The 26,512-nt window shown below is 37.3% G+C and overlaps 2 protein-coding genes across 4 annotated transcripts in view; one reads left to right on the top strand and one right to left on the bottom strand.

Moving 5' to 3' along the window:
- Window positions 1–4,234, top strand: part of SLC30A7 (solute carrier family 30 member 7) — a 30,570-nt gene extending 26,336 nt beyond the window's left edge. The window contains exon 11 of the mRNA XM_062581769.1: window positions 337–4,234. Within this exon, the coding sequence (XP_062437753.1) occupies window positions 337–384 (48 nt within the window). The 3' untranslated portion in view covers window positions 385–4,234. The remainder of the gene's footprint in view (window positions 1–336) is intronic.
- DPH5 (diphthamide biosynthesis 5) lies at window positions 77–26,487 on the bottom strand. 3 transcript variants are annotated; one of them, XM_062581777.1, is made up of 8 exons: window positions 26,422–26,487; window positions 26,159–26,337; window positions 23,171–23,295; window positions 19,816–19,924; window positions 10,873–10,993; window positions 8,641–8,680; window positions 7,490–7,593; window positions 6,250–6,503 (listed from the first exon to the last, which is right to left on the bottom strand). In XM_062581777.1, exons 2-8 carry the CDS (start codon window positions 26,291–26,293, stop codon window positions 6,277–6,279), a joined length of 861 nt encoding a protein of 286 aa, XP_062437761.1. In that variant the 5' UTR covers window positions 26,294–26,337; window positions 26,422–26,487; the 3' UTR covers window positions 6,250–6,276. The 3 variants fall into 3 exon arrangements, with proteins under 3 accessions (XP_062437760.1, XP_062437759.1, XP_062437761.1); XM_062581776.1 differs by lacking the exons at window positions 6,250–6,503; window positions 26,422–26,487 and adding an exon at window positions 77–516 and having other exon boundaries at window positions 26,159–26,389; XM_062581775.1 differs by lacking the exons at window positions 6,250–6,503; window positions 26,422–26,487 and adding an exon at window positions 523–2,466 and having other exon boundaries at window positions 26,159–26,389.
- Between the last annotated feature and the right edge of the window lie 25 nt (window positions 26,488–26,512).

Genomic DNA, 26,512 nt, shown 5'->3' on the forward strand with positions numbered 1-26,512 from the left:
TAAGAATCGCATTTGTGTAGCGATTTGTGACATAGTTGTTATTTAGGGTGAATCACAAAATGTAATAAGGCAAAGCTAATGTCAATATACATTTACTGCATGTGTATTTTCTCACTGTACAAAGAAACATGTATGCATACAGCTCTTTAACACTTTGAAAGTTTACAAATTGTCAGTAATTCAATGATTGATTTACTAAATATGGGAGATGCATTACAGAGTAACAAGATACTAAGTTCCTTGTAAGGTAACCTTCTGGAGTGAACTGTTGTTCAGGAGAGTTAAAATTGTTTTGGCTTTTCAGTTTCTGTTAAACTCACCTTTTCTTATCTGCAGGCAGGAGTAAGACAGCTTTACGTACAGATAGATGTTGCAGCCATGTAGTCAATTTCTAAAATAGAGCTGTTGGACCAAAGCTTTCTGTACTGTACGTACTTCTCAAGACAATTGCCTCCACCACTGTTCCGGAATTGACTGAATAGACTTCTGCCTTTGGGCTACTGATGGAGTTCACTTCTAAGGAGTAAATATTGAATGAATGTCATAGACTTTGGGTGTTGTCATTTTGTGGCCCCTAAACTTGTCAGTTTTTTGTGGGGTCTTTTTTTTACTTACTAGGTTTGTTCCAATAGGAAACTAACATTGTGGTACTGGAAACCCTGTCATGTCTTCAATGAAGCTGCTGAAACCACTGCTCATTCCCATAAAACCAGTGTTATCAAAAATTGGAAACTTGTTTTGTACATAATGTCACAATGGCTGACATGCTTCAATGTAATTCTGTTTGTACAATTGTTTGTACTTTGCAAACTTAATGAACCAAACCATATTGGGTTTTCAAAGTGCCTTTTATATCAGAAGTATTTGCCAGCATAGGTATGGAACATCAGAGGGTTTCATTACTTTTACAAATATATCTTGTATGCAGTCTAATATTTACTAGTGATGTACGTGGGTTTTTTGTGTACTTACATAACTGTAGATGTTAGACTTTCATTACTCTTGTGTCTTACCAAACAGAAAAAATATGGTTCTAAATGCTAAATGTAAAAGGCAAAGCTATTGTGAAGAGGCTTGTTTCCAAAACAAACTGGATACTTTGTGGTACATCTCATGTGGAAATTATTTTAGTCAAAGTGTTAGACTTAAATTCAATTCCTAAGTTTCTTTATCCTGTTACAGTAATGAAACATTACATGATGCTACCCATGTTCATAGTCACCAAAAGACCAAGCAGTTGAGGTAAGATGCTGGTGACAAAAGCAATGCCTAAAGCTTTTTAATCTTCCAAATTGAGCAGGGAAAAGAAAAGAATTTAATCACTAAGTTGTGTGAAAACTTAGTCTCCTTGATTTTAATAGACTGTAGAAATTTTTATTATAGATTGGTGAGGTAACTGTTGCTCTTCCAAATATTAAAAATAAGTGTTCCTAGTGGAGAATTCTGAAATGGAAATAAGGGTCACTTTTCACATTATTTAAAATTATGCTTTTCTAAGTTGACAAGTCTGATATTTTTGATTTTAGCTGTCCCACTGTAACCTTGTCTGTTTTCTCAATGCAGTATTTTTTTTTTCCAGAAACATTAGTCAATCATACTTTTCTAGCATTTACTTTCATTTTATATTTTAGTGGTATTTTCAAATACAATCTGCTAGACTTGGTATTACAGCTGATGACTCTGAAATTGTAGTAGTTAACTTGGTAATGGAAGATTTTAGAAATGGACATTTTACAAACAACATTGTAGAGTAAAACAAGATGAAAGCATTCTTATGAAAAATCATAGTTGCAACTGATTGGTGTGGATTTTAGGTGTATTCTTCTGGCAGTCGATATGGGGAAGTACTGAAATCAAGGCCCTCTGAAGCTGACAATGTCTGTGTAGTAAGTGCTAGGCACTATGAAAATATCTAAGATTCATTTGCAGAAACTGTTTGCTACTATGATATTGCTGAAATCATGATAGAGAAGAACTGTTTCTTTCATTCCTTTCTGTTGCTTCTGTATGGTATCCAAATTCTGATCTCTTTCCACATGAAAATACTGATAACTGCTAAATTGATGCATCAGTTGAGATGCAGAAACATGATTGTTAGACTGAACAAAGCTTAGGTCTGTTCACTTTAGCTTGTAACTGGAACTGAAAATTGAGTATAAACAAATAATAGTAGTAAAAAGCCATGTACCATTTTGAAGCTTTACAGTCCCGTTCTTCCATGCACATCCCAGTCTTCAAACCCTTCTTTGTCTCTCTTACTGGTTTCTGACCCTATTCAGTTTTCCTGGGAATGCAGCTACACTGTTCTGTATCCCTCTCCTGTGGCCTTCAGCATGGCAGCCCCATCCAGCTCACTCCAGCACTCGCATTGCTCACGCTGTGCCAGGCCTGCAGTTCTGCAGTGGAGGACGGCATCTGAAGGCTGCACAGGCGGGGAGGGAGGGTGCAGGAATTCACTGAACAAATCTGGATATCAATTTAAGATATCATTCGCATATCTGAACACAGAAAACCTAGTTAAAAGACAGAGTTGTGATAATAAGTGCCAAGACCTCTCACACTGGTTTTGTAGCACGTTACATATTTCTTGTTTGTTGGTGGCATGATTTTTTTACAGGTAATATTACTATGATCTGAAGCTATAAACAAATCATTTTAAAAGCAAGCACTAGCCAACTTCATAGCAACTGTATCATGATTCAAGAGCACACTTTGGTTTAAATCATTGTTTAGCAGCGTGGTGTGTATTTCAGGTCTAGGCTTTCTAAAGTACTGTAGTGCCACCTAAGTTGTTAGGCCTGGCCACTGTTTTACTTTTCCTAATGAAAAGATAATTGCTATGACTTACTCTTAAGTCTCCAAGTGAGAGTCTACCTGGGTTGTAGTTGGATTTTGTTAAGCTGTAAATCTACAGACTTTTTAAATACAACAAATGGAGTGAAGAAGCTTTTAAGCTCGTTACAATCACAAAAACTAGTTTTAATCATATTCTGAAGTCTTCGTATTGCCTATGAGGATTTCTTATTTGACTTGCGTTGGAAACACACGCATGCAGGTCTGGATTTTCTAACCAATATAACGTAGAAACATTGTCATCCTTAAAAGTAATGAAGCAAGTATGAAGATATATATCATTTGTTAAATATAATTTTGAGGGTCATATAGGGAAGCCAGTTTCAAAGCAGACTTAGCCTTTTTAGCCAAGAGATTCTACAAAAGACAGTAGATATATCCAATAATTAAAAATAATCATATTTAGAATGTCAATAAGCAGAGTGACAGCTGATTTCTTCACCTACTTGCTTTGGCTTTGGAAGACTACAAATCATGCAACTGAAAGTGAAAGCTTTCATATCTTGAACATTATTTTGTGTTTTGCTTGTTACATAATACTTTGCTTATTATAAAACTTTAACATGTTAATGGAGAAGCTTGCCTTTTTTTTTTTTTTTTTTTTTTTTTACAAAAATACAGATTTGTATGAAAAACTAACATGCAGTGATGGATGAGTATCTGCAGATAATCTGCTAAAATTGACTTTACTGGTCCCAGTACTAGATTTTGAACTAAGTTTTCCAAACACACTTTTCTTACGTTTTTATGTAGCTGAAGATTACCTACCATAGGGTTATTGGTCTGCATAAAGGATTTTCTTCTGTGACTGAAGACAGCAACTTAGATCCATACTGTCCCAAAGGCTAAGTCTACAAGCAGCATACTTTTTACAGCTGCTGCATTTTACTGCTGCAAAAATGTTATTTCCATTTTCTAAGCAGCAGTCTGTGAAAGTCTGAATTGCATTTCTGGAGAGTTTTTAAAAAAAAAAAGTTTTGGCGTTTTGTATTTAAAATGCCCCAAATCTTTGGCACGCTAAACAATGGTGGAAAAAAACTGTTCTTAAGAGTATACATAGTGAAAAACCAATTCTTTGTAAGCTAATTCTGACAACTTACACTTATGGATAGGACTTGTTCTTTATACAAATAGGGCCCAGATAAAGAGCCAGACTACTTATGTGATTTGCTAAACAAACGCAAAAAGTGGTGGTCCAAATAAATGACCGTAGTGACCAAATGATTTAAACTTTGGTTTCAGTAGAAAAATTCCACAATCTCATCACTTGGAAGAGCCAATGACAATGTCCATTGTGGTATTCTAAAATTTCTAGCTGTTTTACAAGTGGTTCTTGTTTGAACTATTTCTACTAATAAAATGGACCTTAGTTGAGTTTTAATATTCTTAATTTTTTTCTGAAAAAGTAAAGGTGGGTTTAAAGATGGAGGAAAGAAATGGTTGTTCTTTTAACTTGTTGGTAAGTAAGCTTGTTGAGAAGCTACTGCTGAACTGCAGTTTTCTTATCCTTAAACTAAACTTGTCAATCAAATCATGAAGTTCATAGCTTTTCCTTCATCCTGAGTGCACATTTAAGTTGCAGAAACCTTGATGCTTTCCTAAAATGCAAATTAAGTTGGGCATTACTCTTTATTAAATGCAAGTCCTAACCACCACTACTCATCTAACAGGATCTTTAAATACTAGTTCAGAGCAACAGTTTTAGTTACTAATTAAGCAAGCCCTATCTTGTTCTCTGCAGCAGCTATCAAAATGGCATTGCTATGATTCTTGTTATCCCACTCCTTTTAAGTGTGATTTAGAGGAGTAAGTAAAGAGGGACGTGTTATATATATATTTCATAACCCACTTGTCTGACCCCTAATACAGACTCACTGGTTAATTTCTCCTTTACATTTGTCCCAAAATCGCTGTCTGCATCCTCCTGGGAGTTTCTTTGGGTTTTCTCCCCTTTTCAAGCTTAGTTGCAGTGACCATCTGTGTTGGGAATCTCATTGGCCAGAGACTGCTATAATGTGAAAAGATGCCAGCTGTGCTTGTTTTGTCTGGCAGGTGAAGACTACAGGTTTTGCTTGTGCGAATACTGGTGAATCTACTTGTCTGTTTTAGTGAGCCACAGAAGTTCCTGCCTATGTGGTAATTTGGCGGAAATAATGTGCAAAAAGGAGTTGCATATTTCATTTCCCAAATGCATTTGAAATCTTTCATACATAAGGTAGGGTCTTGTACAAGAGTTAAATGAATTGCTGCAATATTTTGGCTGGAATGTGAAATAATGTGAATGAAGAAACTGCTAAAAATCATTCCTGGTAGGATACAATGTACAGCTGTACATACAAACTACCTTGTTTTCAATTACAGCTACTTTCAGCTACACAAATTATTCTTAGCAGTGAGCCTGAGTTGAATAGAGCAGTATCCAAATACCTGTGAAGAAATCTGAGAACACAAGAAAGTTCACCAAAATTCTGGAGACTGTGTATTATTTTGTTCTGAAGTACTAATGTTAGTAGCTTAGCCATGACTTGTCCCAAGTGCAATATTAGAAAATTTTAATGTAATCTTTTCTACTTGAATATGGTCTATATAATATCCTATATTACTGAAAAAATATGGGATCAAGTTTATTTCCAATAAATTTCCAGTTAAAATCTGCATACCCGTCTGTTCTATTGTCTTCTCAATATGACTAGTTTGAATAGCAGCCACCACCACCTGCTAGCTGATTCTGAAGAGAAATCCCAGTGTTTTTCTGAGAATTGTTGCTGCAGTTTGAGCCCAGTGCTTCATAAACGCTAGCACTAACACAGAGAGAAATCTAGTTCTATAATAAGTTGTAAACTTATGAAATGAGAAATTCCTTGTGGCTTCTACTTCTTGTTCCCCAGCTGTCCAAAGGGTGAGTTTGTTTTTCTTGATTCAGAGTTGGAAAGAACAGTCTCACTGTCCCGAGTGGTACAGATACATATAGACCTCAGTTTTTGCATGCTATTGTCCCGCATTAGTGAGAGAACTCCTGGATTTCTAGAAAGCTGAAATGCAAAATTCAGCACCTAAAATACATGTACCACAATATATGCAGTAGGCTAGATTAATATATTATAGCAAAAGGGATACTGGAGAGGCATCTGCTACACCTCTTCTTAAAGTTCTGTCCTTGCATTTTCTTACCCCAGCCATCAACTTGATGCTAATGTGAATGTAAATGTACTGAACCAGACAGAGAGATCCTGTGGTTTAAAGGCTTTTGGAGAAGTCTGTAGATGTCACAGGCTAATACAAGCAGGTGCATCTTGCATTTTGTAGCCTCTGATAAAAGAAGGTCGTGTTCCTACAAAGTTGCCTTTTGTAGCAGCGTACAATCTAAATGCATTTAAGCAAGCTCTTAAGACGGAACAAAAATCTAAAATGTTCAATTTTTATTTAAATGGTCCTCTTAAATGCATTATTTTCAGAGTTAGAACAGCTATCGACAGAAAAAAGCTTAAGCATTTCTAATTCCAGGGGATGCATAGAGCCTGTTACAATCATGGAATGTAGTGGACCACCTAATTCCACAGTGGACATCTGATGTAGTGTGCCTGAAGCGATTTTCTGATCTGGAGCACCCACGCGTGCAAGGCCAACACAAATGGTGTTTTCAGTAATTTCTATACGAAAAGAGAGTCAAAAAGTGATCCTTCTAAAACTTTTTCAAGGACCATATTCAAACTGTCAGAAAAACACACTTGATTGAGTCACAGCCACATCACAAAGAAAATGAAGTGCTTAAGCATTAGCACAAATCTCGTTAAGTCTCCAAATATTAAGTCAGAACAGCCTAGAGAGTAGAAGCATGTTTTCATAAGAAAATAGTTGTATTTTAAGGATGTTTATAAGTATGAATGGAAAGGTACCAGAAGTGGAATATGAAATTCATTCTGGAATTATATTCACTTAGAAAAGACTGCTGCTTCTGATCATTTACACATAAGATAAAATAGAAGGATTGTTTCCTTTTTCATCTTAACACAGTATCAGAAATAAACTTTTAAGAGAAGGAGAATAGATGGGAAAATACTTAACAGAAATTCATCTGTGACAAGTGAGTCATCTTCATAACTGCTATGGACAAATGAAAAATAGATTTCACCCCATTCTTAAAAAAGATCTTCTGAAGTCTGTTCTTGACTGGTGTTTGAATTGAAGGTCAAAATCACAGCCCTGCATCTTAAGAGTTAATCTAAATTCATGCTGGTATTCATGTAGAGCAGAGCATGACCAGCCTAAATAAAATACGGCGGAGATTTTTTTTTTTTTTAAGCCTAACTGATCTAAAATGCTCAGGATCCTTCACCATCTCACAGCTACAGTGGATCAAAGAGCTCACAGCTTAAGATGGACAGAAACAATACAGGATTACCAAACTGAGACTGACTAAATCTCCAGGAGCCCCTAATGCTCATTCATCCATGTTGATTGACCTACAGGATGCTTGAACTCTGCCAAACCCATCTCCTGATTAGGATTTAAAGAAGCCTAATTGTACTGCAGATCAAGAGAATGCTCAGAGTAAGAGGAAAGGAGGAGAGTTCTGAGGCTCATCAATAAGGGGGAACAGAGAGGGGGAGCAGCAGACAGAAACACTGAATACTACCTGGGTCTTCTCCTTGGAGCCTCCTATTTCTAATAATGGTAAGAAGCTGTTCTGCAGCTTGGTTCACACTCATGTAGCGTGGTGGTTCATATATCTTCCTTCCTCTGCAGGGAAAGAGAATTAGAGTAATTTAACATATAACCCATTCCACTATCCCTAACAGTCTGTTTCACATTAAACCTTTGGACCAGCAAATCGAACTTGAGGGCGGCCAGGATTTTAGGCTAGGCCTTTTGAACAAGAGTGATTTTTTTTTAGGAAGAAAGTAGTCTATTGTGCTCTTAGCACACGTGTGAAACAGCAGGGTTTCCATCTGGCAGATCACTTAAGTCTTAAAAGCAAATTCAGCTGTTGGAAGCAATATGCAGGTTTTGTACAATTGCTCCTGAAAGATGCATTAGACCTAAATTCAAGGACCAATCAGTGTTTTCCAATCCAGTGCCTTGTACACAGATGATTATAGACTAGAAATATATTTTTGTATGAAATGCTTCTTAGTTATTTTGCCAACTGTAGATTGACTCAATCAAAATTTATTTTGGAGCTCCAAAACAAAACAAACCTCGATGTTAATGTAAACCCAAGTTACAGCATGTCTGTAAGTAAGTAAATAAGTATTTATATTCTGCATTGTCAAAACATACAGATTTCAAGGGGATGATTAAGATGTGGCAAGAGCTTTTTCCAGATGCAGTTAAATGAGCTTAGTTAAACAGACAATATGGATAAAGTTCTTGTGTTAAAAAGCGTGTGTATTCAGCACTTCACATTGTTTCTAGCCAGTGTAAGGAAGAACTAATTCAGGACACTGTTTCAGCTATTAATCTTTTTCAGGATGGGATACAGTGCTACACAAGACAGAATGGTAGGAAAGCAAAACTTTACCTGCCAAGCAGAAGGTTCACCTCACTCTGACCTAATCCTTTTCATAGGAACAATTAAAACAAAGATTTGCTGCTGCTGCAAGCTTCATTCAGTTACTGTACATAAAGCCAGGTCCTACTGTAATCAACAGAAAAGTTCCACTTAGGAACAAAAGACTTTGCCCCCTGAGAAGTACATGAGGACAAGGCAGGTGAATTCAGTACTAGACTATAGGCAAAGAACATGCTGTGTGCTTCTATATATTTTTAAAATGATGACTGACTTACTTCATTAGATTCTCCAGAGACTGCTCCTTCACTTTAATGTCTGTAGAATAAAACAGTAATATTAAAACAGAATCCCTACAAACTTTCCAGTTGGACTTTTCTGTCTAGATAAAGCCTAGTTTACTTAGATTCTGTAAACTTCATAGGAATATTTTAGCTGTTACAGGAAAATGAATATGAATTACAGCCAAAGTTTAATCCATTCCATCTTACTTAATACATTAATAATAAAATACTTTGATTTTATGCATGTGTAATTTTCAGATTTTGGAGCAATAAAAAATATAGTATAAATATAATAGTATAAATAAAGTATAGAACTGACAGGCATATTTATCATTGGATAGGATTGCTAAATGCTAGGAGGTTTAACCACACAAGGATATTGGGATATTCTTAACTTACAAATACTTTGTGGTCACAGAGTAAATCAGCATGACTGATCGACAGTGATTACATCACTACCATGGAGGAACCTCACTTTCATTAGCACTTCCTTCCTGTCCCAATCAAAATATAGAACAATCTTCTGTTATGGGAAAAAGAGGATCGGGACGGGGGGGAGGAGTGTCAGGTAAGAATCTGCATATCTGCAATTTTACAAAACTACTAGACCACAGTCTGAGAGACAAATCAAATGATATTAGTATGCGTCAGCCTCCCTAAATATGCTAACAGACAATCATATTATAATAATCTGTATTCAAATGCCTGAAAAGTATTATCAAAGTGAAAGCTAGACGCATTTTCAAACTTAATTAAGAAGAGTATCACTTAGATGATGAGATCAACTCCTAAACCAACATGATTCTGAAAGATTTTCTGAAAGAATATGCGAAGTTGCAAGATTACTGGTGCACAGCCTACCAAATTGCTTATATATCAATGAAGTTGCTTTGAAATCAGAAATGTATCAGCATTATTTTCACATCACATTTGCTTACCAGATAATCAAATTGGATAATCAGTTGAATAAACAACACATACATATATCAGAATAACCAACTAGTATTAAGGAATCAATTATTTTTGAAACTGATAGTTTTCAGCTATGAGTTAGAATTAGATTTTTGTATGATAGTATGACAAACGTCCCTGAATAAAGAGGTTTATCATTCAATTTTATTGTTTCAAAATTTTTACTTTTCCTGCTGTATAAAAAAATTAAATATAAGAAGAGAAAATGTAGAAGTCATTATCAAAAGAATCCAAAGAATACTTTGTTCTTAGTTTTAACAGATAGTCCTTGTAATAATCTTTGTTTGAGACATTCCTGAAGTCATCCTTCTTTAAAACAAATTATCAAAATGCTTCTTTTTAGCAAAGTTTGAAAACAAACAAATCTCCAGTCATCGGAAAGTTTGATGTGCAATGATGCTTACACATTTAAATTGTTTCCTGATCAGGATTCCTCCAGTTACCACAGAATTTGTTTTTAACTTCAAATCTTAATGTATCAAGCATTGACAGATCCCAGCTATGTCTGAAAGACATACAGAAAAGATATCTAAATCTATATACAAATAAGCAAGTGCCTTATAGTGTATACTCAGGCAATTCTATAACCTTTAAGAAGCTACCCAGTCAGGTAGACTTACTCAGAAGGTGGTTTCTTCAGAAGGCTAGGATTCTTGGGCAGGAAAGATAAAGATCAGACAAATACATGGAAGAGCCTGAGGACGGTGGTCAGCTACAATCACTTTTCTGTTCTGGATCCATGATCAAGAAGGATTTTTTTTTTTTAATAGTACGCAAGCTTCTCTCCACACAATCACTTTTTGCCAAAACATTGTTAGATGAGATAATTTAGGAAATAAAATATCACCTTGCAAAACAGAAGCTTGGTTAAAGGTATGATTTAGCAATTCAAAAGGTCAAATGTGCTAAGATTTACACTAATTAAGTCAATAAAATGTAGCTGCTAGTTCCTGTAATGTCATTTGGACCCTGAGCTAGATCTAGCTTAAAATTATACTGGTTGTTCTGTGGCAGCACAATTTCTTACAGATTTTCTGAGGAGGAATGAAGACATTCCTGGCCACTGTAGCATGAACAATGCCTGAACTGATTCTGAGTACACATACACTAAAGCTTTAATTTTTACAGTATTTTCACAGATATATTAGCTGAGAACATTTGTTTAATCTCACACACTTCATCTTACACCTATCACTGCTGTGCCTAGACACTGTGCAAGATGGTAGCTAAGGAACAGGGATAGCTGCTGCTTACCAAGTAAGCACAGTGTGTGCATTCCATTCTGCCTGTTCTTCTTGATCTTGTCAAAAAAGCTTTCTGGCTTCCATGCATCTGTCCAGAAAACTATAGAAACTGTTTCTCCAAAATTGTACAACTGTAAAACAAAACAAATCCAGTAACATACACATACAATAAAAAAAGTGGAAGAGAACACAAAACATGGTATAAAAATATTGAACAGCTGGCAACATTGAAAAGTCCTGAGATGAGTTAAGAAAGAGGTTTTATACTGCAGCAAGCATTCTTCTATGAGAAGCTTGTTTGCTCTTTTCATAAACACTTCAAAAAACATTGCTTTAAAAAAACAGTGCTTCCTTTTAAAAACTGCCCTGCAGTTCTCTCTATCTCCTGGTTAGTTCCAGTGCATTTGCTTTCTCTTCTTACACCCAAATCAGTAATTAGTGAACTATTTTTCTCTTCTTGATAATAGAGGAGATGCAAAGTTATGTCCTTACTGAACAGTAAAGCATCTTACAGATGACTAATGAACTACCTGTAAAGTTTTCATCTGTCCCTGCAATCCTCCTTCCATTGTATATTAACTTTCAATCTACCTTCTGTACTTTGTGACTTTATGCTGAAGCCCTTATAGAGGCAAAATGTTGCAAGGTTAGAATCAAAATTATTACTAATTTTTACTTTGGTAAACGATAGCCAACTTCTAATACTACTGTAATTCTTGCAATATTTTTCTAAGCTTTAATTCTACTGCTATGCTATGACTTGTACTAAAACAGATGCAGTGAAAGCTGTACCATGCAAAAGAAGTCACAGATGCCTCTAAATAGGCATTCGATCTAAAGATCTGAAGACAGGGACAGATTGTGCATGTAGCAGAGAGGTGAAATTTCTTATGCACATATAATAAAAAAAAAATCACTGCCTTCAGCCTCAGTCTTGACACTATTTATTACCATAAGTCTATAATCTTTGTGAAGACATCTGAAGTAACAGACATGCCAATCATTTCCAGTGATGCAAAACTGAAAGATGGAAGCAAAAGCAGAATTTAGCTTGGAAGCTTTGGTAACTGACTTGAAGAGTAGAAATGCACATCAATTCAGGCTAATACAGCTCTGGAAGGAGGCCAACGAAGATAGATTTTGTATCTTGCCAACATTCTGTCTGCTTGCGTCTACCTGTTCTGTCAGAGATTGGTAAAGCATGGAGATACTCTAGCTACAACATCTTTTTCTGCCTGTTCTGCAGCTATGTGGTTCCTCACTGGCTGACAATGACAGGATGGCAGGGAAACAACGATTATATAAACTGACCTCCCCACTGTCACTGTAAACGTGGAAGGAAGAATTGCTTTTCCAAGCCTGCTACAGGAGGCAGTGTTAGGAGAGGGAAAGGACCATACCTAGAAGTAACTCTGACAGCTCTGTGCCATCTGGGGATTCCTCTACATATCTTATTGTGGCATTAGATTGCGGTTTTAGCTTCTTTACGCTGGCAGAGCAGAACAGAGAAGACAGAGGGCAAACAATTTGAATCAAAGCAGAAACACATTTGTTTTCAAGGGATCGAGAGCTCAAATTTTAATCATTCATGCTAACAGGAACAACATTTATTCAAAGTGTCCTGGAACATTACTGAAAACATTTCCTCTTTTAACTATTTCATTCTAGCACAAGGACAAGAACACACAGCATACATTTCACAACCTAAAGGTTCTTCCCAGTAACCTAAAAATAGGTTGAACCAACAAGTGCTCCTGATGTAACGTTTTAACTATTTAAAGGCTATGGTTCTAGAAAAAACAAGCTCTGTTTTGCCTATCTTTCATTTGACAGGTTAGAGCTCTTTCCATTTTGTAGGCAAATTGAAGAAAAACTATTAGAATGAGGAGTTTCCCTTTCTTTCCTCCACTGTTGGAGCATCTGTGAAGAAGTTAACTTTTAATCTCATTGGTGAGGCAGTAGCATACTTTCAGTGCTCAAACACCTGCTAAAATGTCTGGCCTGACTGACATCTGAAAGCCATTGCAGCCACTTCCCAAAAAGAAGTAGCCCTCCTTCAGTACAGAAGGTGGCCTCAGATTTTTTCACAGTTCCTTCGGCATCTTGATACCCTGAAGGAGAGAAACTTCTACCTGTGCCTTATGGCAAAGAAAGAGGTGTGCAGAAATGGGCAGAATGTTACTATCCTATAACAATGTTACAAGTAATCAGATCTTTTAAACCACTGTCACATCATAAAAAAAACAAGTCGGTTATCCAGCTTACTACCTGTTCTGATCTTACTATTTCTCTCAGATGTTCTTTCCATACATCAGTACAGAGATTCTTCCAAGATCTTTGCCAACAAGTTAAGCAAGTTATCCTTCTTGTGCAAGCACTACCATGGTTGGATTCACTGAATTTATTTACCATCAGCACTAGATTTTGCATTAAAGTTTGAATGTCGAAAAGAAAGAATAGAGCATTTTTGTCAGAAAGAGCTTGTTTGTTCAGTAGAAGCAACTTTAGAACGTCTTCAAGTAGTATAGCCATCATGAGAAAACCATAGTTAGTTTCAAAAAAATTATACAGCTTGGTTTCTCAGCAGTTAGACAGCATGGAAGTAGCTTCTACACCAACAGAATGAAACAGGGAGTATTTTATTAACCTCACAAATGACTTTGCAACTTACACTTTTGTACTAACTAAACAATGAAGAACAGATTTCCTAGCATTAATGCATGCACATTTTTTACTTTAAGGGAAGTAAGAGTGGAAAATACTACTTTGGAAACCTACTGGTATACCAATAGTCTATGAAATTCTGTGGAACTCCTATTCCTCCCGCCCTTACAGAATACTGCACAAAGCTGAGTTCTTCAGCTCCCACCTTCACGAGCTTAGAAGCTGTAACGATCTGTTTTATTCACACAGATAGTATGACAGAATATCTGACAACTTTTGGTTCTGGGGTGGCTGTCTGCTCTCAGTTAGTATTTTTAACTCTTCTATTAATATTTCTTGCTTTACTTGTTGTTTATATAAGTTTACGTAAACTTGTTGTTCATACAATATTGGTAGCTAATTGTGAGGCCAAAATAAAGTAGGAGAGAAAGAGTGCTGTATCATGACCTCAGCTCAGAAAGCCTGCATGAAAGTGAAATTTCAAAAGAACTACAGAGCAACTTCATTAATGGCCTATCTGAATGACATTAGAAGCCTGAAGCTGTCCAGATCACCAGAAGCTCACTTAAAATACTGTTGTGGCCAATCACAAGAATACAGAGCATGAAAAGGAGGAAGGAGTTGAAACTAAATAGGGAAATTAAAAAAGGAAGATTCCTCCATCCCCTCTAAAAAGTACTAAAGCAAGCAGGAGAGAAAATGCAAGATAGTATTAAAGGGCAATAGGGCAACAGCTGCAGAGAAACCAAGAAGTAAACATTTCAAAATGCAGACATTTATTTTTACAGAATCTTTCCCAGAATTATTGCTATATCAGCTGCAATGGTGACTCTGCATTTTTTCAGTTAAGAACCTAACTCCTGCCCTAAAATCTCTGAACAATTTCAGAAGTAGGAACATTCCAGGAGAAGAAAGTAATAGGGAGTCTTGTCATTATGTCATGCTATGCAATGTTCATCCTCAATCTAACAAATCAGGTTTTTGTCACCTTATCTTCCATAACCAGTTTACACCCTTCCACACCATTATCTACTTCATATTAAAGAGTCTCTGCTGTTCTATTTACTATATATTTTGCCAGATGACAACTTGGGAAATAGAAGGATCAACAACAAAGAGGTAGCAGGAATCAGTCAAGCTTCATTTTCAGTCATTATTGGTCACATAAAATAATCCTAAATTTAAACTTAGCCTTTTATGCCATATTGTCTAGTACCACAGGCTTTGAATGCATAAGATGAGAACTTTCACATGAAATGGATGTTTCTGCATTTCACACAGACAGGGCTGGAACTCCTTTTGGTACTGCAAGCCAGCAGACTGGCTCAGCTGTCTTATGAACCTCCAACATCCCTTAGTAGGTGCCAGAGAGAAAGCAACTGTGGAAAAAAAAAAAAAGGATATCTGGCTGAGGACAGCCCACTCCATCATGACTGCAGTCCTCAGAACGCAGATGAGACAAATGACATAAAAGCAGGTGAAGCGAAGAACACTTTTCTATTATTATTTTTATTTATTTTGGCTGCCCCCTGTATCAGGACTTTGGAAATAGCCACTCCTGAAGCAGAACAAATTCAACTATCAAAAGACTCAAACTTATTCCGTGAAGCAGACTTGAACAAGACAGGATTTACCCTCAAAAAGTAACATTGCCTTGTCTTTAGTAACCTCCTCAGACTCTTCCCAGCAATACTAGACAATGATTCTTTCCCACTCTCATTTGGGTTAATAAGCTGAAACAAAGATATCTAAATAGTCTTGAATCTATTCTGATAAAACAGGTGTTTCTGGGCCATATATCTTGGTAAAAAATGAAATTAAAATGCACATCAAATGTGAGTAATAAAATAGTGTAACTAGTATTGATTTAACATTTAATTGGTTTGAGAAACAAACACTGAATTTTAAAAGGCCTGGGAACAGTCAGCAAGAAAACCAGTTAGTGACAGAAAATATAATTATTATGGTTCTATTCCTGCAATTACTATAGGTTTTCTGTTTGAGCATGGCAAGTAATGATAGCAACCCTCAGCTTCCTTATCTATAAGTAATACTTCTGTACTTGACACAAAAAGCTTAAACTATTAAAGACTCAAAGATAACGTGGTAAGTATGACAGAAGAGCTGCTTTTGTGTTTCAGGTACAAGGGATCAGCCAGTAGTTAAAAGGCAAAATTACTTTGTAATTGTAATTATGTTACAAGAATTAACTGAACTGCTAAGAAAAAAAAAGAAAAGAAAATCAGCGACATGAGTCACTGAAAGAAAAGAGGGAACAGGCAGATGTTTGTTCTGAGACTATTCAGGTGGAAAGTGGGTATGTATCAAAAGAAAGGCAAGTCTTAGCCATGACATGTTTTTTGCTAGCTACCTTATCAACATACAGTCACTTACACACTTAAAGCTAGCAACACTATTGTCCCAGAAACAAGCAGCTCCTAGATCTAGTCATGTTTATTAAACAAAGAGATAAATGGAACCAGGTCTAAGAATGGGAACTGAAAGCATAGGAGATGTACAAGTGTTCATCATACAAGGGAAAGAGGTTTGACTTTTCCTTTCTACAAAGACCTTTCCTAGTAGATCTGGAACACAAAACGAAAAATGGTTGCTGAAGACAATTTAGGAATATACCCCTAAAAAAAAAAAAAACTTTGAAACAGATCAGACCATTCATTATGTTTGGTTAAGCAGGAAAAGAATCTGCTCTCAAGCTGAGGAGGGATTTGTACATTAGGGTAGTACAAACAATATACACAGAATTTTAGCTAACTAGCAGAATTAACTAATTAGATATGTTTGCTGAAGCTTAAATCTGCTCACTATATTCTATTCTAGGTGTTCTCAAGAATCTCTCTTCAGAAAATCCTATTTCATCTTTCTTTTCTCTTTCCTCTTCCTCTGTGGATCTTTCATATCTCTTTCTTTCTAACTCCCTATCTCAGCCCTTTGTCTCCACCTCCATGGCTTGTCTCCAGCTTTGCACTTCAGTTCTCAATCATCTTTTTCATAGTAACACTATCTCAAGCCATTTCAATTTCAGCATCAACCTTTCACATGCATCACAGGTCAGCATGATGCAAAGCATGTAAGACTAGACTCTTGCCTCCATCTTTAACTTGCAATGCTGAATGATACTCTGATGAAGAGAACTAAGGCCACGTCTTGCTCTTAGGGTAGCTGAGCAGTGGTAGAACAGAGGTAACTTTTCAAAATACCAAGTTCTGCAAACCTAGAGAACTACAGCCCAGCTGCTAATGATGAAAGCTGGAATGTACCACTAGTTATCACCTATTAGAAATGCTTTGTGAGAACTTTGGTCTTTCCTTGGGGATTTTTCCCCCCACACTTGATTTCCCCAGCAGCATAGATAGATACCAAACCTCATGACTGACTTCTTCAGCATTTGTTCTTGACTAACAAGTCAGTGATCAACCTACTTCAATGTCAGATTCCAGACAAGAGAGGTAAATCTACAGAGAATATACTAAGGGGCAATCACAGGCAAGCAATTTGCCTTTTGTTTTTTCCCACCTGTTCTGTTTTCATTTGTTCTTGAAGGAATAAAATAGAATAAAAATCTGACACGGCAATACATAGCAAGAACAGTGTAAAGGGGATAGCAATAGTAGGTCATAGAGCCTCATGCTCAGTCTAGTACTTTAGTAAGTTATACTCAGCTTTCAATAGTTGCAACTCATTGTATCATCTGGCAGAGAAAGAATTTCCCAGAAGTTCAAAAAGTTTAGTTTTTAAAACTTTTTTAGTTTAGTTTTTAAAACTAAACTGCTGCACATTATTTGTGACATATGGAATCAGAAAGCTTACTCTCCTGACTTACTCTACATTGCAAGAAAACTGTACAACTACCAGGACTTTGCTAGCTGCACAGAAACATTGCAGATGTTGCTGATGACAAAAGACACGCTCTTTTGTGGGCATACTGGGCAGTAGCTGCATTTCACAGAGGGTCTAATCAGCAGCTACAGCTCACTATGCACATGGCTTTCAGAACAACCTATAAAGGTGTTTCCTGTTTTTCTCTAGTAAGAAAGAAAGAGGTTTTGTATCATAATCTGATTAAAACAAGAAAAAAAAAGTTAAGCCTTTTCTGCGGTGAAGCAAAAGAGGAATCCCTGCTACACTTGACAGCAACTTTGCTATTTGAAACACTAACTCCAAAACCCAACTGATGGCAGGAGACAGCCACATACCATATAGAGATGAAGACTGTTCAGAGAAGTTACAAATCTCCACCATAACTCTTAATTAAATCATAGGCTGCTTCTTAGCGTGATGGCTTCACTTGCTGTTTACACTCATAAGGCACAATTAAGAGTTAATCATATGGCTGGTTATAGGTCAGTAACACAATGTGATCACAATTTCCCAAAATGATTTTTACAATGGGAATGTTGACTTATGAGAAGGCAGCCCCTCCCAAGCCACGACGGAAAGGGAGACTATTGCCAGAGTGAATAACATCACATTTCCTTCATGGTCTGTTCCCCTCAGCATGCGGTAGGGAAATACTAGCTAATCTCCAAAACTGTACATACATGAAAAATGTATACACACTTTTGGTAATATACTCCCACTTAGTTTTTTGCTCTTTTTTTTTTTTTTTTAGCCAGCCTAGAAGCCTTACACTCCTTCCTTTGCCTAACCATAGTTGCAGGGCAGAGCAAGCTTTAAGAAAACTGTGTCAGCTGTAAGCTTTGGGAAAAGGAGCCTTTCATCTTCTTTCCTAATTGGCAGAAGAGAAAGAACAGTAAAATGTGATGGGTAGGAGAAACCACTTGTCAACAGTCTGACAACAGAGGCAAACTTAGCACCATAAAGCCAAAAGGGGAAAGGGTGAGTCCCAGCCTTAACTTTGCTGTTACCCACCCGCGTAAGTGCAATCATGCGACAGCTACCACCTGTCTGCTGTACACATACAGTTCAAACACCAAGGAGTCTATTTCCTTCCTAAAAAGATAATTTTGCCCAAGTCTTATAGCAATAGGCAGGTGTCACTAAGAAAGTGCTCACAGGAAGAACTATAAAGATTGCAACAATCCAGTGTTGCATTCCCTTTTGTACTAGCATTCTGTGTACTAGTACAACAGGTGTCAATGCACTGCTGCTGAACTGCCTGATCAGACAGAGCTCTCTCATTTCTAAATCATGTCATCCAGGTGTAATCAACCTAGAGATGATATTCATCCTATTGCAACAGATTCTGTTGCTGGGTAGCATTGAAATAACATACTGGAGTTTGTCAGTGTATGTTTGAAGGCATCACTTGCTTGTTGAAATAAAAGATAGTATTCTTCTGTTAAGTTAGGAAGGAATGTTTCCTCCTGCAACAATGATAGCACGTTGTTCAGACCCTCAAGTACTGGCTATAGCACCTTACATTCCTGTGCCTTGCTTACACTCTTGGCAAATCTCAAGCTTTTTTGTTGTTTGATTGTTTTAAAAAAGGGTTCCTATACAGAGGGAACAATTTTGAATGGTGAGAGGGCAGGCTCCCTGCAGCACAGGTAATGGTAAAGTAAAAACATACCCGCTGCTAAAGGAACTGATAAGAACAAGAGGAGGAAGATGCAACTAATCTACATGTGATTAGTGATGCCACACATACATTGTTCAGGCAGGAAAATAAGCAAGTGAGCTGTATACATGTAAAAGGAAGTAGTCAAGGATTTTCTTTTTGGACACCAGATCTTTGCTGCTTTAGCTACGCAAGAAGCACAGAAACCATTGCTTGTTCTTTCAGTTGTTGGCTAGAGCAAACTCCTTATACTTCAGCAAACAGGCAGAAAGCGAAGACCGGCCAACTCAAAAGAGAAAGAATGTATCATGTACAGAATTCTGGAACTAGCTGTGATCCATGCTGGACAGATACACAGGCCTGTGCATGTATTCCTTTTATTACAAGACCAGCATATTTCTCAACAGGATAACAACCTAATTTCAGAATAAACTTATCAGGTGACCATCAGTAGTAGAAGGAAGCTAACATGGACAAAGCTTTATCTGTAAAACAACTTAAAGTCTCATGGGGTGTAGGTTAGAGGATAGAGAAGCGTTATGCACATGCACTCATAAAAAGGGACTTGTACTGGTTTTGCTGACGTGTAGTATGCTGAAGAGGAAGTGTTAACAAATTCTGACAACAGAAATGTACAATTGCTACAGATCTTCAAGCTTTAGATTACAACATGCCCTACTGCATCAGTAGGGAAGCTCAAAAATTTTAAGTTTAGCAGTTGAGGAACAGCATATATACAAATAAAGTTACCTGTAAACCACAGCAGCCCACTGCATTCATTATTGAAGCATTATGAATAACCCTGTATGGAATTCCCAGTTTTACTGCACGTAGTACTAAATCACTGTGTGTTGTGGCCCTGCAGTAAGAAGGGAAGGGGGTTAAAGATTGAAAATATACACTGAGCATATGTTACTAGCACTGTAGTTCGCTTTGAAACTAAAAATCAAATCATTCACAAATAAGGGAATGCAGAGGTATCAAAAAGGCAACAATAACTTCGCTTACTGTTATGAGAAAGTAAAAACTGCAGTAAAGCCCACATACTTCATCTTCCCCAGCTGAAAATACAGGTAGCCTCACTATGCTACTGTTCTTTGCAGCTTTCTGGTGTTATTAAAACTGCAACATTAGTACAATTGTTACTTTTAAATAACTTTGGCAAATATTTGAAAAGGAAAAGTCCCATTTGTCCTTTATCTTCTGAAGGTGTCTGTTGGACACCTGTTGAATTGTAAACATCAGCTCTACTTGGCATAGACTTCAGCAAAATTCCAGTATTTCATTAAGCACTGCACAGCTAGGCCTTCTCCAGCAAATGCTAGAAAAGCAACACTCTCAAATAAGCAGAACTTTGAACGGATTGAGGCGAGCTGTGCACAGTACTTGCAGAAGCCATCCTTAAAGTAAATCAACTCTTAAAATATTTAAGCCAAAATTACTCCAAATAATAATGCCTAGATTTGTTGAGAGAACAAGCTTAATCAAAAGTAATTACAAATAATCCTAGTTAAGTTTATAAATAAGCTCAATTTGGCTCCAGGTATCTAATACTCAAACACCTTGCCATGACTGCAGCAAGAATCACTGGACTTGCAGTTAACAAGATCAGGGTTAGAGTCCTTTTAAGATGGTAAGTAAAGATAGATCCAGGGTAGTCTATCTTTGAACTGCAATGATTTTTAAATGTTTATCTTGCTTGCAAACAGTATGTACATGTTAGGAACTACATTTTTCCATATGAAAAAAATGGAAATGCACCCACCCTTGCCTGAATTTATCAAATCTGAACAGCAACTTTAGTCATGTCCTTTTCCCCAAGCTGTATCACACCCTGTGCTGGCCATAACAAAGGAAGAAGCAGAGAAAGAAACAGCATATGTTTATCAGAATAATTAAATAGAAAGACTGCCTTCCCCCTGGCCAGGTTCAGCTCCCATACAAGATTCCCTTGATCTCTGGTCTGATAATTTCCACCTTACATGTCTGACTAGCACTATTCAGCCAATCGGGTGCTTCAGATAGTAAAGTCTCATTGGGGAAACTAGACAAAGGAATCTGATTTTGAAAAAATCAGAGACTTGATAAAAATAGATTCCCAGATCTAGTAGTACACAGTAAGGTTACCTAACAGTACTCCAATTAGTAAATAAAATATGCTCCTGACTTCCATATGCAAAGGTTCGTTTAAGAATGCTTGCTCTGAGAGAGATGAGGGCTAGTTTTAATGCCTTACATTATTCCCTTCACATACACAGGACAAGGGGGACTGGAGGATTTTGTGGTTATGTTAAAGCTGACCAAGGCATCAGCTGGTTTTATTCACTGAAACTTGCTCCAGACAGTATTCTTCCCCAATAGATCTGTCCATAATGACTATAGCTAAAAGCAGAAAAGCCCTCAGCTAATACCAGCAAAGGGCCTGATAGAATTAGCCCTCTGCACTCCAGGCTATGCTAGTATTTTCTGTCACTGATGTAGCGTTCAAGAAGTTTTGTGGGTAGTAATAACATGAATATTAGCACACACTAGATGAAAGAGGCCTTTCTGGCATGATATCAAAATTATTAGGCTTCTGCTAGCACATTTACGGTTGTTTTGTCTCTAGATGAAACATTTGCAGTGAACAACAGTGAGAGGAACTACACCATAAGCATAGCTAGTTTTTTCACCTTAAACATTAGCTACACACAGCTGAGATCTTTGAAAGATTCAGCCAAATACTTTTCTTGCAGGCAAATATTTGAAATACTAGGATCAGCAGCAGTCACACAGTTTTTGTCCACCTTCCTTGCAGCTTCTCCTAGAACAGAAGCATTCAGTTCTCTTTCTTAGTAATTTCATGAATCCCTAAATCCACAGGGCTCTACACAGGCATAGGAGCAGTTCTAGCTGCAATGCTAAGGGCTAAGAACATACACATTTAGATAATATCAACTCATTCTAAAAAAAGGTAGTTTTCTACAATGAAGTATGATATAGTTATCAGAACAGAAGCATTTGGTCACTGAAACTATTGGTGTAGGAGGCAGATGAAGATGCTACTTACAAGAAGTGATAGTATTTCAAAAAGTGAAGGGTTTTTCCTTTGTGTTGTTTAGCCTGGTGTGTTTACTTACATCAGTCCTTGGTCCATAATACAAGGGTACAGGTAACATGGCTCTACATGAATCCTAATTTTAACATTAACATGCATTGAAAGTATAATTAATATTTCTGAAATATAGCATCATCTGCCTCTAAGTACTGGTTTAATATAAGATTCTCTTCACAATACCCCTTGTCCTATATTTACATAAATTATTCACTTTTGAGATGTGCACACTGCTCCTCTATTTATAAACGCTCCGTATTTTTTTCTCCCATAAACAGGATACTCAGTGATTTGTTTTTTTTCTTGTGCCCCTGAACACTGTGGTATAAATCTTGATTCACCAGCTGGAGACCAAAAGCTCTTCTGTATGGCTTGACATTACAGATTGATGATGCCTGACTGAGAAGACAGAAAGAGATCCTTCTGGTGATAGAAAGGGGGGAAGGAGAGGAATCACCTTCCAGCACAAATACAAAATGGAAACAAAAGGTTTAATAAACCAAGTTAAGACATTTATAATGACCTAAGTGACTTTAAAGACTAGCATAGATCAAGGCACTGGACAATGAACAATCAGCATTCATTCTAAAACAACAGAATAAAAGCCATAGTTTATAAATACAAACCTCAACTAAAAGAATATACTCTCAAAACATATTGCTGTTCTTTATTATGCCAGAGCCTAGAATTTTTTGTTAGCAAACAAAACCTGGAACAAAATATTCTCTTTGAAGGCCAACATGGAGAATGAAATGCTAATAAATCACTTCTGAAGAAGAGATTTATATATCTCTGAGCTTCACATTCCCATCTGTAAGGGATGTCTGGGTGAGAAAATTCCAAAACAAGATGAAGTGTAGAGAACTGTACATATATTTTGTATGATATAGAAATGTTCTACAAATCAACTATTCCTTCCTCACAAAGAACTACAGTTATGGAAGATAGCCCCATTCTACTTTAAGAAGGTGATCAAGCTAGAGTAATAATTAAAATGTTGCCTCATCTTACCCAAAGGGATCACCGACCACAAGAAAAGCAACATCAAAAGCATCAGCTTCTTTTAAAATACTGTCTGCTTCTTGTTCCACTGTTTCTCGATCAGCCACGATCAATTCTTTTCCATAAAACTCTTCCTAGAAAGTGAAATTAATAAGAAACAGCAAAATAAGACATTTGGGATTGTTTCCATCTGTGCTCCAGTTCAGGAACACAGACAACATATGCTGGAAGAGCTAGCTCAATTATTATCGTCAGCTCTTTGACCCATGTGTTAGAAAACTCTACCTCCCCCTGCAAGAACACCTGAACCTCCCATTAGGCAGCTCTTTAGTTGACAAAAATTACTGCCAATCATTATTACACCAATTTTATTTTCTTTACGCCATCTGTATCAGTTCAGGAGCTGCTCCACAAGCAGCCTGGTTACACCTACAGGTTGAAGGTCTCTGCCTGGCCATTAGGTGTAGTAATTTAGCCAGTCATCTCAATGGAAGTCATCCCCAGTCACAGATCAAAGCCTAACTGCTTAGGCTAATTATATTACTAACATCAAACCAGATACAAACAAGACACCAGCTATTACTATAACCTTGTTTTCCAGTTTTTATTTTTCTTTAGTACCTTGTAACTAACCACATCTAAGGGAGAAGTTCATATTAAGCCTTTGCCTTCAGTTCTCCATAAGAAATACTGTACCATGTATGCAAGTAAATACATTTGACTGTCCTTCAAGCACTTCCCTTCAGCAGCTGAGTAATCATTAGGTCTCTTTGCATGTTTTAAACATATTTGCAGATTACAGCTTCACATATTTAGTAAAACTTCACTTAGTTCCAGAAATACGCTTACTGATTATCTCAAGCATCTCTGTAAGTAAAGTTTCACCATACATTTCACATGCCGTTTACATGATGAAGTAAAAAGTTTTTTCCAGGGCATAGACTAAAAACAGTGGTTTTGTTCTGACAGTATTCAGCACATTTGCATACTAATACAAATACCTACACGCTGTTAAAATTGGCAAGTCAATTATGGTCCAAAAAGGTTTTCCTCTGACTTTCCCTTTGATTTCAGCAGTAAATTCATCTTTGCCTACAAAGAACAGCGAATTGACAGGAGAATCACCATATTTGTACAGAAGAGAAATGGGGCTTCCATTAAAGAAGTATATCCGAAAGCTAGGCATGAGGCCTCAGATATTGGGTTTGGTTCCATTTTCTAAAAGTGACCTTCTCATTTATTTTGGTTAAGTTTCACTGTCTCTGTAAGATAAGGATATTATTCTCCCTGTGAAACAAACTGCAAATTGTTCAAATTCTATAGAAAGGGTACCACATATGTTATATAAGCAAATCTGATACCTATGATTCAGAATGGCTGACAACAATCCGGGAGTACTGCTGAAGTCCATGTTATTATTAAGAGACCCAAAATTCAGTTTGACACTCCACTTGTTTTTTCTTAAATGTCTTACACTACATGGACGTTAACAAGTAGCGCAGAACAACAGAAACAGACCAGCTGGTGTTAAGAATCCAGTAATAAATAATGCTACGTACATTTTGGTGCGTTAACTACAGGACCAGACTGACTCTAGTCCAGTACCATGAACGGATGCTCTTTAGAAGCTGGAGTGCATTGCCAGAGCACATCTTTCAGCTATTTTACCCAACAGAATCCATTTGCCTGCTCTCAGACTGCTCCACAATGCAAACCAAGGCACATTAGAGTTTATCAAAAGCACTCTTCTGATCCAAGCTAAAAATGTTGACTCACTAGGAGGTCACTAGATGCAAACAGTTCTTTCACCAAATTGAGGGCTAATTTAGATGGTCAACACTGAATAACTTTGAATATATGTTTAGATAGGAAAACAAAGATAAACTAAGTCAGGTCATTTGAATTTTGAGATTTGATTTTAAAGAAAAAGCCAAAAATATTCAGTAATTTCCTCTTATTCAATGTTTTACTTTCAGCTGCTAGGAATCTTCTATTATTATTTTTTTTTTTTGATTGAAAATGCAGGTCTTGCAAAGTAGACACATTCAAAGAATCACTCTGCCAACTTTCTAGCTATTCAACAACAAAAATTGTTGTAAACAGATTCATTCCAATTCAGGTTGCTTCAGTGTACCGAGTTAAACAAAAACACAACATGTGTATCCATACTGCAAAAAAAAAAAAAAGAAAAAAAAAAAAGAAAAAAGCCATAAGAAAACCCCAGCATAACACTGACTTCAACCTAAATAGCACACGTTGCTATACGTGCATATAGCTATGCATATATATACCTGAAGCATTATAGCTATACTCCTTCGACACCCAGTTAACTACATGTGGAACAAGGATCTCTGTTCTGTGAGCAGACAAGCCCCTTTTGGTAGTATTTCAACATTATCTTTCTATGACCAGCAGACCCATGAGAATTACAATTCTTAGGGTTTTTTACTACTATTATCTTCCACAAAACGTATTTACTGACAGAAACTTATCTCTACATCATCACATAGCCCACCTTAGACTAAGCTCATTTTCTGTTCTGCGAAACTTAACATGGTGAGACCACCTGGCCCACAAAGAAGCATGAAAATCTAAGGCGCTCAGATTATTACTCCCAGAAGACACCATAACACATTGGGCAAATACAGAAGTTCAAGGCACCAAAAAAAGTTTGTTTTTTTTTTTTTAACCAAATCACACATTTTTTCTAAGCAAGTTCTTCAATATTTCAGACTATCATTATCTTCATAGAATTTGAGATGAAAATAAATGTCAAAGTATGAGTATTACTTGTAAAAAGGCCCAGCCTTCTCACAGCATGAGAAAACAATTCCTTCTATAAAATACAGCACATACAGGACACATAGATTCTCTTTATGAGAACGCAGACTACTATCTTTTCCTGTTGAAGTTACTGACCTACCACTCTCAGCACTCTCCTTAACATGCCCCACGAGACACCTCAGAGCTTGGAGAGGCAGCAGTGGCCAAACCTACCAGCGCTTCCTTCCCTACAGTGAGGGCGGACGTGTAGGCCTCCAGGTACACCCTGCGGCACTGCCGCACCACCTCCAGGCCTTTCACCGTGATGTCCTTGGCATCCCCCAAGCCCAGTCCGACCAGGTACAGCATGTTGAGGTGAGAGCAGCGGAGGTGCCGGGTACCAGCGCTGCCACCTACCACGGGAGGGAAACGAGCATCAGTCGGGGCGAGGCCGGAGACCCTCCCCCGCCCTCGCCCCGCGCCCCCCTCTCACCCACCTGCCCAGCCGGCCCCCAGGCCTCCCCACGCGGCCCCGGCCCCGCCCCCGCCCGCTTTACGGCGCTCCGCGACAGCCGCGAAGGCTGCCGG

This window comes from Rhea pennata, chromosome 8, assembly GCF_028389875.1.
Source record: "Rhea pennata isolate bPtePen1 chromosome 8, bPtePen1.pri, whole genome shotgun sequence".
In the NCBI taxonomy this organism is placed as follows: Eukaryota; Metazoa; Chordata; class Aves; order Rheiformes; family Rheidae; genus Rhea; species Rhea pennata.